Source organism: Syngnathoides biaculeatus, chromosome 13, assembly GCF_019802595.1.
Source record: "Syngnathoides biaculeatus isolate LvHL_M chromosome 13, ASM1980259v1, whole genome shotgun sequence".
NCBI lineage: Eukaryota > Metazoa > Chordata > Actinopteri > Syngnathiformes > Syngnathidae > Syngnathoides > Syngnathoides biaculeatus.
In genome coordinates, this window is record NC_084652.1 from 14,097,431 (window position 1) to 14,111,316 (window position 13,886).

The window sequence follows — 13,886 nt, forward strand, 5'->3', positions numbered from 1 at the left end:
CTTTGCCGCTTATCCTCACGAAGGTCACGGGGAGTGCTGGAGCCTATCCCAGTTGTCAACGGGCAGGAGGCGAGGCACACCAAGAAGTGGTCGCCAGCTAATGGCAAGGCAGAGATAAAAAGCCATACTCACAATCACTCCTAGGGACAGTTTAGAGTGTGCAATTAATGTCACGTGTTTTTGGCATGGGGAGAACATGCAAACTCTACACAGGCAGGGCCGGGATCAAACCTGGGTCCTCAGAACTGCGAGGCCAACGGTTTACCAGCTGCTCCACCGTGCCGCTTGACTTTGATGTGATTTGCACAAATCTATACCAATCTATGGCGGGCCGGATTTGTCCCACGGGCCGTAGTTTGCCCACCTCTGGACGGTAGTTAAGTATAATTTACTTCTTTACTTTTATTTACAGTAAAAATATAAGCGAGCTACAAATAGTTTTTTTCTTTATGTGTACAATTTTATTCATCCAGGTTCTGGACTCCTCTTGTTCATTGAATTTTGTATTGTTTTGCAAAAAAACAAGATAAAACTTTGGCAACTATGCCATTTAGTTAACAGTCTTCAACAGTGTGTGTGATCTTGTCAGAAAAAATGTCAGAAGTATTTTTTTTCCATTCAATTTATTACACCTTTTCAGTCTAACATGTATACCCAACGTGTTTTTTTTTTTTGTCTTAAATACTCTCCACGCTTAAAGAAAAATTGTAAAAATATTTAATAACTACATAAAAGATCTCTTGGGCGGGGGGGGGGTGATGAGGAGTGGGCAGGTTGTAAAAGCACAGGTGGGTAGAGCTGAGGTCCTTGTCTGATTTGTTGGGTGAGGGTTAAACATTCATCTTAGGGTTTCATCGCGAAGACGGTGTCGTGTTTCCGTTTAAAGAAAACCTGAGGAAACAAAGACAGAAAAACGTTAGAAGATGACAGATCTCGATCTAGATCATCTCGATCCCAGATGTAAGTGGTCTACCTGCACACTCTCTCCATCATGTGTGTGACGAGGCGGTCGGAGATCCCCGGACAGGATTCCTCTGCCAGGTTGAAGGCGTTCTCCAGCTCCTCGATGGCGCCGACTCCGCCGCCACTCGCTCGACGCTTCTCCTTTAGCTGAGGGCCGACGGAGTCATTAAGGATTTCGAAAGAAAGATAATCAAAATCGCACCGATATCATCTTCCCCACTGAAATGAATTAAAATGCCAAAATACTGTTGCATTAAGAAAGTGAGGATGCCATATTAATCGCAATTTAGAAAAAAAAGGATATTATAATGGGTACTAAAAATCGTCGAACAAAAGGCATTTTTTCCACACAAAATATAAAAAAAGTTGTTTTTGAAATTCACTCATTGCAACAGAGTTTCTCCTTGTTAAACTAACTAATATCATAAATTAATTTATCTTGAAAAATATAAAATAATAAAATTAATCTGTTCTGAGAAATAGTTTCCCATGTCATTTTTAACAATGTCACAAAATCAAATTTTTTTTTTAAACCAAATGTTTACTGAAGATTGTTTTTTTTTTTTTTTTTTTTTTCCTGAATGTAACTGTGGATTCCCAGTCATCCATTTCTGCAACTGTTCTCCTATTTGCTGAATGAGTTGTCTTAATTCTTGTTCTCCCCCACGACATGGCATATATGGTTAATTGGCATTTATATTAATAAGGGGTTCTCCGCTGTAGGGGTCCTCCGGCCCCCAATATTTGCAAACCCTGCGTTTAGACATACCTCTTTGAAGATGGGTGTGACCAAGGCTGACAAGCACTGCGACTTGGGTTGCCGTTTGACAGAATCCCCTGACTGGAAAGAGAGCCAATGTGATGATATGTCAGGATTATATTGGTGTAGTTTTGTTAGCTCGAGTGTGTATCTTGCCTCTGAGTCAGTATGTGTGTAGCCCTTTTGTAGCTTGTTCAAAGAGTTTGGTCTGACTGTTGGAAAGGTCCACATAGGGCAGGAATCCACATCGCTGTCCGCATCCCTGCAGAAAGAAATAACAGAGGGAAAATTATCTAAAATGATAAAACAATTTTAGAAGTGTTACGTCTAACAATTTGCACATGATAATTGTGTGTGAAGAATGCTGTGGATTGTTTTCCAATTATCACATCATCTTCATGCCACTTTTGGAACATCACAGTATCATGACATGTAAGAGACAGACGAGCTCCGGTTTGAATCGGGCTAAATATCGTGAAACCAATCAGTAGTTGAGTAGAGTCCACCACATAAGGCTCACATATCAGAGTCGTCTGAGCTGGACTCCTCCCCGTGACCCTCGGACTTCCATCGGCGGTAGCGGTCGATCAGTTCAGTCAGGTAAGCCGTCTTCTTGGTGTAACGCGTTATGAACTTGTGCTTCAGCAGTTCTTTGGCTGTAGGCCTCTAAAGCAAAAAAAAAAAACAAAAAAAACAACAACAAAAAAAAAACATGGTCAGTGTCATATAGTGTTGGGTAACCTATTGAGTTTACACATCATTTTATATGTGTATATATTTGATGCTAATGCCTGGCAAATAAATGAATCTGAAGGACCACAAAAGGGTCACAGTACTTGAGTAGTTTTTCACAGAATGCTTAATTATTCAGAGGACTACTTTTCAGCTTTACTTGAGTCATATATTCTAAAGTAACACTGCTGTTATTCGAGTACAATTTTTGAGCAATGCAAGCATTCTACCTCTGACAAGCACGCATTTGACATGTCAATGCATCAAAAAAACATGAAAACTTTACTCACAAAACGGGGGTCCTTGTTTAGACATGCCTCCACAAACTCTTTAAAAGGCTTGCTGTAAGCTCCTTCGAGGGTGGGCGGAGTGTTTTTGGGAATAAGGAAGAGGACCCTCATGGGGTGTAAATCCGAGTTGGGAGGTTCGCCTTTGGCCAACTCAATGGCTGTGATTCCAAGAGACCAAATGTCAGCCTACAAAAAAAGCAGAGCAATTAAAATTAATAGAGTAGAATGACGCATATACAGTACAAATAAAAAGGGCTTCACCCCTATTAAAAGCTCATAAAGTGTCCATTTTGCATAGCTGTAGCCTGACCTTGAAGTCGTACGCCGACTGTTTGATGACCTCGGGCGCCATCCAGAAGGGTGTGCCCACAAATGTGTTCCTCTTAATCTGCGTGTCAGTCAACTGTCCCGCCACCCCGAAATCAGCCAGCTTCACTTCACCCTGCTCGGACAGCAGCACATTGGCAGCTGGAGAAGGAAAAACAATTACAAATACAAGTGAAATCATTCAAATATTCATTCTCAATGTATTACAACAGTGTGGCTTTGTTACAAGAGTGCAAATATTAAACTGGCCTGCTGGCAGCCCGGACCTGTCTCCGGTTAAAAATGGGTGGCAGATTTTAAAGCATAATAGACGCCGGATCGTTGAGTAAATTTAATTTCCGGCCTATAAACCGTGACTTTTCTCACACGCTTTCAAACCCTGCGGTTTAATGCGGTGATGCGGCTAATTTGTGCATTTTTCCTAACGGACGCAAGGGGGCACTCGAGCGGAAAAGGTAAGAGTGAGACCGAATATATGTGCCGAGGAAGGGACTTTTGCTGGTCCAGCCCTGTTAGCGCTGCGTTAGCGTGTTACTGCCGTGTGTCAGTCATTTTTACCAGTATGTTTTTTTTTTTTAATCAGACCTGTTAGCGCGGCGGTGCGAGCGTTAAACTCTCTGTACTATCTATCTTTGTAAATATCTCGTGTTTCAATGTGGGCACTTGCGGATTTTCCCCGGTTGTGGCCTATGTATGTACCAAATGGTATTTCCTTTACAAATGTACTGGGTGAGGTTTATAACCAGGTGTGCTCTGTAGGCAGGGAATTGCGGTAAATTGTACATAAAGCAAGAATCAAAAAGAATTAAGTTAAATTAAAGCGAGCGGGGTTGTAAAACTAGTACTATTTTAATATAACCTCTCAATATCAGATTTTCAGGTACAAGGGGGTGACGGTATGGAAGGTATCACCCATGCGATGAACACAGGGATTCACTTTATTACTAAAGACATTCTTTTCACCTTTAATGTCTCTATGAATCTTCCTTTCAGAATGCAAATACTCCAAGCCCTTCAGTATTTCCCGCAGTATCGTGGCTATGTACGTCTCTTCAAGCGGTCCTGGACGGAGCTAGTTAGGAAAAAAAAAAAAAAAGAGTCTTCAAATTCGTAAAACGTGCGTGAAAATAGAAATCACCAGATTACCAGATCCAGAGCAGATCCTCCACCTAAATACTCCATGATAATCCACAGCTTTGTCCCCTGGTAGGAAAAACATAGGGGAAAAAAATGTGTCAAAGCATTAACATGGGGGAGACAGGATTTGAATGATGAACTCACCTTGAGGTAAGAGCCATAATACTTTGTCACAAAAGGACTATCACACTGGCTCAAGACCGTGATCTCCTGCTGAATGTCTTCAATTTCATCCTCTGCCTCCTCGAGGTCGATGATTTTAATAGCTACCACCTCCTTGGTGCGGTTGTTGATGCCTTTGTAGACCTCTCCAAAGGAGCCCTTGCCGATGCGCTCTTGCTTGGTGAAGTACTCCTCAGGATCTAACCGGGAATTCTACTCCGATGATACATATAAAAATAAATAAATAAATCATGTCTAGCCCAGAGGGTCTCCCAAATTAAAAAAAAAATCTGTACGTAGCATCTTTATTTACTGGTCATGTGCACAAACAGCAGCTGAAGTATTTAACGTGTCAACATTTTTTTCCGCACCAAGTCTTTGTAAAGGTGACATTGACAAGCACATTCCACTATATGTTGGGAACAATCCAATTCATCAATGACAAGTATGAAAAGTGAAAAGTATTGCACATGCCAACTGGTATTTAAGACATTGTACAAAAGCCTTTGTTTGCAATGACAACTTCAAAATGCCTTCTGCATGGAGAAACTAGTCGCATGCATCACTCCGGTGTGATTTTAGCCCACTTTCTCCATACAAGCGGTCTTCAAATCTTGAAGAGTACATGGGCATCTTTTATGGACTTTGACTTTCAGTTCTTCCCATAAATTAATATTATTTTCTCTGTACTAATTGTCCAAATTATGAGTCAATAGATAGTCATAATGGCAATCTGCAACGCTAGGTTATATTGAGGAAAATTGACTCATCTTGTTTTTTGAATTTGTTGTGTTTTTCTAGGTATGCACGGATACCAATAGCGGTGCCAACTATACCATCACTCGGACTGGTAAAAAGTCTTTGATACTGGCTTCAGTTCTTCCCATTGATTTTCAAATGGGTTCAAGTCAGGTGGGTGGCTGGGCCATTCTAGCGGCTTTATTTTTTTTTTTGAAACCAAATGAGAATTTCGTTGGCAGCGTGTTTTGGATCATTTATCCTGCTGAACTGTCCACCCTCTTTTCATTTCCATGTCAACAGCCGCTTTGGAAATATATTTTGTGAAAAAAATGATGCGTTCAATACTTGTTTCAGCCAATGTATATTTAGGTCAAATGTAGAAGGACTTTGGTTTATACAGATTTGACATTAGAACACTGATTCCTAACTCGTAACATGTCATGAGCTCCTCAGGTATGTCGTGGAAAATGATCCAAATTCACTTTATAGGTTCGAAATTATTGACTTCAAATGTTTTGTGTGTGTGTGTTCATCTGTCTATGCCAGCGGCGCATCGTGGCAGGCAGAAAAGTCAAATGTCCTTCCACTAAATGAAAAATATCAAATAACTAACCTGTGTATCCACTTTTGTTTCGTGATGTACCATGAGATGTAAAAAAATTTAAAAGAATTGTAAATAACTGAATAAAGCTCGAAAAACACTGGAATAATGCTGTGCATGTTTCCTCTTCCACGATCACTCAGTTAACAATGCAAGCCTTATCTTGACAGGGTGTGATTATACAGAACAGGATAAATGTTGTTTCGTGTACTGTACCTGGTTTTGCATGTCTCGTAGGTGTGCCATGTCTTCTTCAAGTTGATAGTTTCCCACTTGCCGGGGTTACCAATGTCCTTTTACGTTACTTCTGGACCGTCCCCACCTCTTCCCTCCTTTTCGGTGCTTTCTAGGAAGCTAGCTTTAGGTGGCTAGCCAACAAGATAAAAGAGCCAGCCAGCTTGCTGCTTCTTCTCTTAATGGGGCTGTCACTCGGAGCACCGTCTTCGGGGCCTCCAAGTCCACTCGGGCAGCCAACAGCCCTGCGACAAGCGGTGCTTAGCGGGCGAGACGCTCCATGTATATCCGTGGCGGTGGGCGATGAGGAAAAACAGCCCACTCGCGTTCGGTAATTTTAATTCATTTCACGAAGCCCCGTTGCTCAACAGCTTGAGGACAAAATAATGGGCCTGACAAACGGCGCATGCGCAGTCTGGTGTTAAAACCGGTGGAATGCTGGGAATTGTAGGCAAATTTCTTGTTTGGATAGATTGGAGAAACCTACTCAGGGGTACTCGAATCTTTTTTTCACCGTACAGAATCTCCCAATGGACCTCTTTATAATCATAACGTCAATCAAACATAGTTACCACGTGGTCCCCTACACGCCACAGTATATGGATTTAAAAGTTGCCCAAAATAAATGATTTTTATTAATATATATATATATTTTTTAGCAAGCAAGGGTAGAACATACAGATGGGATTCAAACCAGCAAACTCAGAACTGTGAGATAGACATGCTAACCACCGCATGTTGCCCATGTGAAACAAAAAGGAAAGACGGTTAAATCCAGTTGAAGACTCGCTTTGAAAATATGGCACTGAATAATAGGCCACAGGTCTTGATTTGATTTTCAGGGAGCTGGAGGTTTGTTAACCAGCGTTATTAACATACACCAGCTTGTTACCTACATTTTTCTTTTTAGCAAAACGAAAAACAAAAGACGAAACACAAAACAAAAGACGAAACATAACACTGAAGCTGGGGCACTTCAGTGCTCATTTGGGCAACCTGGAAGGGTCTGATTGGGAGGAGTGCCCTAAAGCTTTTGGTATTTTTGTGGTGATTTAGTTTGAATAGCAATTTTAAGACTTCTTGACACTACATTATATACGCATATTTTTTTTGATAGTGGTAAAAAAAATTTGTTCGAAATTTGATGGTTAAAAAAAATGTCTCCACCAGCTCCGCCCCGACGGGCACAGTGGATAAATATATGAAGCACACCCACAAGACTAGTTGAAAAGGGCCGTTCATTGGTTCATTTAATCGATTCTGCATTTTGTTCCGGGTTGTACTCATTCACTCATTGCGTTTCGGAACAAACTACCACTCGTTTGATCAATGAATGATTAAAATCTCCCTCATCACCTAAAAAAAAAAAAGGTATGTCGTCGTTGGGCTTATAGGTTGAGTCAAGCGACTCATAAATCCGACGTTTTGGGCTAGACCGCTACGGCGAATGGCTAAACAAACCGTCGTGAATGTCGCTCGTCTTTTCACTGTGACGTGTGGTAAAGATATTTTGTTTTGCGTGCGTGATGTTAGCCACCATTAACGTTCGTGGTGAATTTTGAGTGATTGAAGTCGAAATCCCTTTACAGACGTCGGGGTCATGTGTGTCAACGGCTCAGTCTTCGTGTTATGTAATTTAATGCAGAACAACATGATATCGTCTCGCTGACACACAGTATTAGTGCTGGTGGTATATGACGAATTGTTTACAGAATTAATTTATGAGCTTCCCAGGAAACGTGTGACATTTGCGTCACCCCCCTAGCGACTTAGCAAATTTTCTCAATATTCGCTTGATCGGGACGAAATATAGTGGCCATAATTTCATCATAACTTCATTTTATTTTTAAAACCGGAATAAATGTCTGTATGAATCGTGTTCCATGTCTCGTATGTGTGCCATATATGGATTAAAATTGTAAAAATGTGTACAAAGTATTATGCATATTAACATGACCCTACTATTTACAATCCATGTTGGGTTTATTTATGCCTCATTTTGCACTCATAAATGTCACAGCAGAATTTGACTAACATATGATTAATATCCAGCGATTTTCCGAGCCGTTTATCCTCATACTGCTGCAGCCTATCCCAGATATCTTCGGGCAGGAGGCAGGGTACACTCTGAACTGTTGCCGGCCAATCGCAGGGCACATGGAGACAAACAACCATTTGCACTCACAATCACAGCTATTATTCTTCTTATTATTATTATTTATTTTAAATGGCGTATGGCTTTAAAAAAAAAGATATTTATGCAATTTAGTGTGTCCTAATAATGCATGCTTTTAGGATGTGGGAAGACACCAAAGTGCTTGGAGAAACCCCACTGACGCACAGGTAGAACATTTAATCTCCACACAGGCAGGGCTGGGATTTGGATTTGGTCCTCAGAACTGTGAGGCCAACATTCTAACCAGTCTTGCAACCATGCTGCTCTATTATTACTATACATACCTAATAAAACTCTGCCAAACAAATATGCGTTCATCTAAGATGACACGCTGTGGCAACCCCTTATGGGACAAGCCGAAAGGAAAAGAAGAAGAATGAACAGATATTATGCATATTAACAGTTGCATACGCCTTAATTTGTGTGCATTTTAATTCATGATCATAAATCACTGTCAATAATATTATTTTCTTTGAACTAATTGTTCAAATCATGAGTAAATACCACAACTATCATAACGGCAATCTGCAATTTTAGTTTAAATTGAGGAAAATTGACTTGTCTTGTTTGTTGTATTTGTTGTGGTTTTCTTGGATTGCAAGATACCAATACCACTATTGGTGCCGGTGCCAACTATACCAGTACTCGGACTGGTAAAAAGTCCGAGATACTGGTAATAAGTGTTGGTGCGATGATGTACCAGTTCAGATGTCCTGCCCGTTTTATTTGAGAACTAAAATGACTTGTGGTACGGCTTACATATAAGTATGCAGTTAGGTTTTAAAAATGTCCATACTGCCAAATTGTTTGTAGTCTATAGTCTGTTCTAGTCAAGTGAAACTCATGCCATGTTCTAGAAAAGTTTGTCAAAATGTAAAGCAATAATCAAGTATTGGTACTCTTTACTGAAGAGTAGTGAAATGTAGGTATTTGTACGTGATATGAATTAAAATGGTATCGGTGAGCATACCCCCATACTCTATTTCCTAATTTGTATCTCTGTATAAATGTAGATTTCTGTTTTTTCTTCCTCAGGCTGCATGAGTGGGCCATCGTTCACCTCGCCTCCCGCCGAGGTGGCGGAGATGAGCCGTATCCACTATGAGTTGGAGTACACGGAGGGGATCAGCCAGCGCATGCGCATCCCGGAGACCCTCAAGGTGGCTGCAGAAAACCAAGATGGTTCTCTGCAACCGCAGCAACCCCTGCGCGCTCATTCCACGCTAATGCAGGTGCCCGAACGAATTGTTGTCGCAGGTGAGCTCGGACGTGAATTATATTTTGCCTTTCCGTGACTATTCTACTCCCTCAGCGTCTCTTTAAGCACAGTGTCATTTTCTGACTGTCTTCTTCCCACACAGCAGATGATAGGGACCCTCAATTCTCTTGTCCGAGAGACTTGGACCTGATTCAGTCCATCCCTGCCACGGAGCTCCTGGACATGAAGGCCCCACCGCGTGTTCTTACACTCTCAGAACAACCGCTGGATTCCCTGGAAACTGATCAAATAAGAAAGAACAACCCCAGGAGCGCAGTAAGACAAGTCTGTTTTTTTTTTTCAAATGTATTTATTTTTAGATCCATTTAGATCACAGGTTTCAACCTGAAGACTTGCAAATTCTTCCAAAAATATCACAGACCATGCCTTGGCTGTTTGTGAAACTGAAATAGCTTCACGCCTAATGCGGTTTATGATCTCCCATTGCGTGTACGTCTGAATCTGAGTGACTGTCTTTCTGTGCTGCACGGCTTGCCACTGTTCTTACACATTATGCACTTTTCCCAGCAGGAGAAAAAAGTAGTTGCTTGCAACTGTGCAGCACTTAGATAATCTCAATCGCTTAATTGCATTCTACTATGTTCCTCTTAATGACGTTACTTTGAGTAACTGAAGTATTGATGTTTTAATTTGGAAAACTGATTTGAGAGCTTAAGGATCTCACATTGGAGGTATCGCTATTCTGCACTTTTGAAAACATTTAGACAATAAAAGATACGGAATATGTACCATACCAAAGCAGTAGAATCAGAGAGGTCCAACATGCATCAAATTTTTAGGGTATTTTTATTCATTCAGAATATTAGGCAGTGGAGGATATCTTAATTTTCTCCATTGTGAGACTGCTAAAGGTTATATTTTCACTAAAGGTTATCTTATTACATAAAGAGTCTATATATAAAGTATAACACTTTATATCTATATAAAATTTCACAGCAGGTGCACAAAATGTTTTATGTTTAACAGATCACTTTTCTAGGGTTATATCGAGGGTAACACTTATCGATACCCTCTAGAACAGGGGTGTCAAACTGTTTTTTGTCCGTGGCCACACTGGAGTTTTGGTTTCCCTCATCGGGCCGTTATGACTGTGAAACTGTAAAAATCTTTGATCACCTCATCATATTTCCACATGAAATTTCCAAGATACTTTTGATTTTACATCAAGGGGAATGTGTTTTTCAACTATTGTTTTTTTGGAACACAAAAGTGCTTACAATACAACAGTGTTATCATTTATGATATGACAATTTGTAATTTTTCGTTCAGATTTGAACAAAAATGACGGACGTTTCTATGCATGATTTAGCTTCACAGGCAACATAAAATATTGCCCCCGGGCCTTGAGTTTGACACCTGTGCTCTAGAAAAGAAGTAATCTGTTAAAAATAAAATATTTCTGTGCACCTGCTGTGATCTGCATCTGTTTAAATTTAAACATGAAAACCAGCACATAGTACTAATGTCTTTTTGCCTCTCTGGTTTATAATTCATAACATCCTCAGTAGAAATTATGATCAGTATTGTTGTGTAAATGTGTCTAGCTGCTCGAAGCAATTCTGGGAAGGAGGGGGTGAGGGGGGACATTACCAGAGATGTGATATCGTACAATTTTTGATAACTGTACTTTTAGGATTACCAGTACAGCATGCGACCCCAAACCAGTATATATATATTTTTTTTTTCTTGACATTTTTGTGTGGTATTGCACCATGAGATGTAAAATACTGTATGTGCCTTGGCTCAGTAAAAGTTTTGAAAAACGGACCTAGATTATGTATCCTTCACAGAGTCATTCTCGATCTCGAAGGGAGCGCAGTGCCAGTGAATTCATATCTGGTCGCCCCAGCAGTCAGATTATCAGAGGTGACGTAAGGTGAGGACGTTGTTCTTTTCTATCACGCTTGTGACTTTTTCTGCCTCTTGTTTTACTCTCAACTGCTTCAAAAATCTCCCCCTCTTTACTTTTTCTCTCCACTTACCTCTCTGACAGTGTAACACCCTCACCTTCTGCTCCCCCAGTCCGCATGTGTCCCCCTCTCTGCTCCCCCGAGGACGCAAATGTCAACCTGTTCACAGCGGCGGGCTTCCTGGCTTACATCCAGTCTACCACACGCCGAGCCTACCAGCAGGTCCTTGAAGTCCTGGATGACAGTCACCGCCGGTGAATTTTAATTTTTTTATTTTCTTTTATCCAGCTATCAATTTTCTGTAATGCTTATCCTCACTAGAGTCGCTGGCATGCTGGAGCCTATTCCACCTAGCTTTGGGGAAGAGGTTCTTTAAAATGCTCAGTGTGTTTGTAGCGTTTGTATCTCAAAGTTTTTGCTTACAAATCAAAGCAACAACAACAAAAAGCTGATTGACAACTTTCATCTCAAAAGTTGTTTTAGTCACCATTGTACATCGTAATATGTGCTTCCATGCTTCTTTTTGTCTTTAGGCTAGCGTGATGCATATCTTTAATTGTGCAAATTAAATGTCAAGACTTTCAAGCGATGTCTCAGACGCAATATAGAGAAGGAACCTCACTCTGGCATTAAAACCTCACATTAATTCCAACAAATTCTTTATTTCAATATGTCTTACTTGGATTAGTTATTAGAAAATGTCTTTCATACTTGTCATCGTTGTACTTTGCACAGGACACACCTGGACCTTGCCATGGAAATGAACCCAGATGAGTCTGGCTTAGTGGACGCTTCCTCATTACGACGACAAGTATGTTAAAATGACTGCAACATGTTCTACATGTAACGTCCCTTATATATTGTATACTGCTCTCAAATACATAAGGATGATGGGCTTTTATTTGCAATTTCAATAAGAAACTGAAATGCACTAAAACATTTACAGGTAAACTTTATTTTACTTTCTATAAATGTTTGAATATAAAGGAAATGTTATTGTGCATTTTAGTCCCATCCTGAATATACTTATTGTGTTATTGGTCACATACTGTATTATTATTATTTTAGATGAATAATGAAAATGGGTGGCACGGTGGCTCAGCTGGAAAGCGTTGGCCTCACAGTTCTGAGGTCCCGGGTTCAATACCGGACCTACCTGTGTGGAGTTTGCATGTTCACCCCTTGCCCGCGTGGGTTTCCTCCCACATCCCAAAAACACGCAACATTAATTGGATACTCTAAATTGCCCCTGGGTGTGATTGTGAGTGTGGCTGTTTGTCTGTATGTGCCCTGCGATTGGTTGGCAACCAGTTCAGGGTGTAACGCGCCTCCTGCCCGTTGAGAGCTGGGATAGGCTCCAGCACTCCTGCGACCCTCGTGAAGATAAGAGGCTAAGAAAATGGATGGATGGATGGATAATGAAAATGTGAATGGAAGTTTGCCAAGTGCATACCTGAAAGGAAATTCATTTTTGTGCATGTGATCTTTCAGATTGTGAAGCTTAACCGCCGTCTGCAAATGCTGGAGGAAGAAAACAAGGAACGCTCCAAGCGAGAGGTGGTCCTGTATACTGCTACAGTTGCATTCTGGCTTATCAACACCTGGGTTTGGTTCCGGCGCTAAAAAAAAAAAAAAAAAAAAAAAAAGCATTTTCCAAAACACATGGAGCCAAAGCAATGTTTTGTTATTGACAAATTAGGGATTCTTTTCTAACATCTAAAGACAACTGCCGGAATCAATTGCATTTTCACTGTCATCCATCTCATGCTTTCATGGGAAATGATTAAAATTCAGATTTCAAATTGTATACCATGTACACTCCCATTATAGATCCTACACTGTATACCACCTTTGCTGGTTTTGCTGTGCATTTTGTTATTTTTCAAGGGGTAAAGTGTGGTTATGTTGCACAACAAAAACATTTTGATCTATTTTGTGTATTTATTGTATGCTACATTTTTTTCATGTCATTTACACTGTGCAGAATAATACTTGATTTCAATGGTTACTTTTTCTTTTATTCTAATAATTAAATGAGAAACAAAATAAAGACTATGCTTCGGGAGCCCAGCCCAGATGTGGAGCTGCAGTCAATAAAAGTGTCAAAGTATAATGGAAAGAAAATCTAAAGATGCCATAAAGTCTCTGCTGAATGTTCGTGTTGTTTCACCAAAACAATGTACAGTAGTGAAATGCAGCATTGTAAAGCTATTGCATTTTTTATTTGACTACTTTGTTAGTTATATAACCTGCTTGTGGATGTAATGTAAATTATTTTCTACACGAGCTTTCCAAATCGTCACAGATCATCATCACACATTTTCTCTAAATCAGTAGAAGTTTCCTTCCCCCCCATCCAGTCTTAGTTGTTTCTGTAGTACATTGTTTTTGTAAAATCTAGATTTCACTGTATTTAATTCTGTATAGAGTTGAAGCTGAGGCTGTATAAATATTTGTTCTTATCTGTGTGTTTTAGATTGTTATATTGATTTAAAAGAAACATTTGTTAATTATTTTTGGTTTGATAAATGGTTGTAATAAAATCTTTTGGTGTGTAACGCTGCCACCTACTGT

At 40.2% G+C, this 13,886-nt stretch overlaps 2 protein-coding genes across 6 annotated transcripts; one reads left to right on the forward strand and one right to left on the reverse strand.

Annotated features, from left to right (window-relative positions):
- Positions 1-626: 626 nt before the first annotated feature.
- On the reverse strand, positions 627-6,431 carry stk25b (serine/threonine kinase 25b). Its single transcript, XM_061840141.1, has 11 exons — positions 5,930-6,431; positions 4,354-4,584; positions 4,219-4,275; positions 4,036-4,144; positions 3,056-3,213; positions 2,746-2,931; positions 2,244-2,389; positions 1,880-1,985; positions 1,733-1,804; positions 974-1,110; positions 627-891 (listed from the first exon to the last, which is right to left on the reverse strand). Exons 1-11 carry the CDS (start codon positions 5,957-5,959, stop codon positions 852-854), a joined length of 1,272 nt encoding a protein of 423 aa, XP_061696125.1. The 5' UTR covers positions 5,960-6,431; the 3' UTR covers positions 627-851.
- Positions 6,432-6,689: 258 nt separating this feature from the next.
- On the forward strand, positions 6,690-13,870 carry LOC133511349 (mitochondrial fission factor homolog A-like). 5 transcript variants are annotated; one of them, XM_061840182.1, is made up of 7 exons: positions 6,690-7,315; positions 9,157-9,380; positions 9,485-9,666; positions 11,193-11,278; positions 11,396-11,566; positions 12,048-12,123; positions 12,804-13,870. In XM_061840182.1, exons 2-7 carry the CDS (start codon positions 9,164-9,166, stop codon positions 12,933-12,935), a joined length of 864 nt encoding a protein of 287 aa, XP_061696166.1. In that variant the 5' UTR covers positions 6,690-7,315; positions 9,157-9,163; the 3' UTR covers positions 12,936-13,870. The 5 variants fall into 5 exon arrangements, with proteins under 5 accessions (XP_061696166.1, XP_061696165.1, XP_061696163.1 ...); XM_061840181.1 differs by having other exon boundaries at positions 6,692-7,318; positions 9,159-9,380; XM_061840179.1 differs by lacking the exon at positions 6,690-7,315 and adding an exon at positions 7,325-7,446 and having other exon boundaries at positions 9,159-9,380; positions 9,488-9,666.
- Positions 13,871-13,886: the final 16 nt, after the last annotated feature.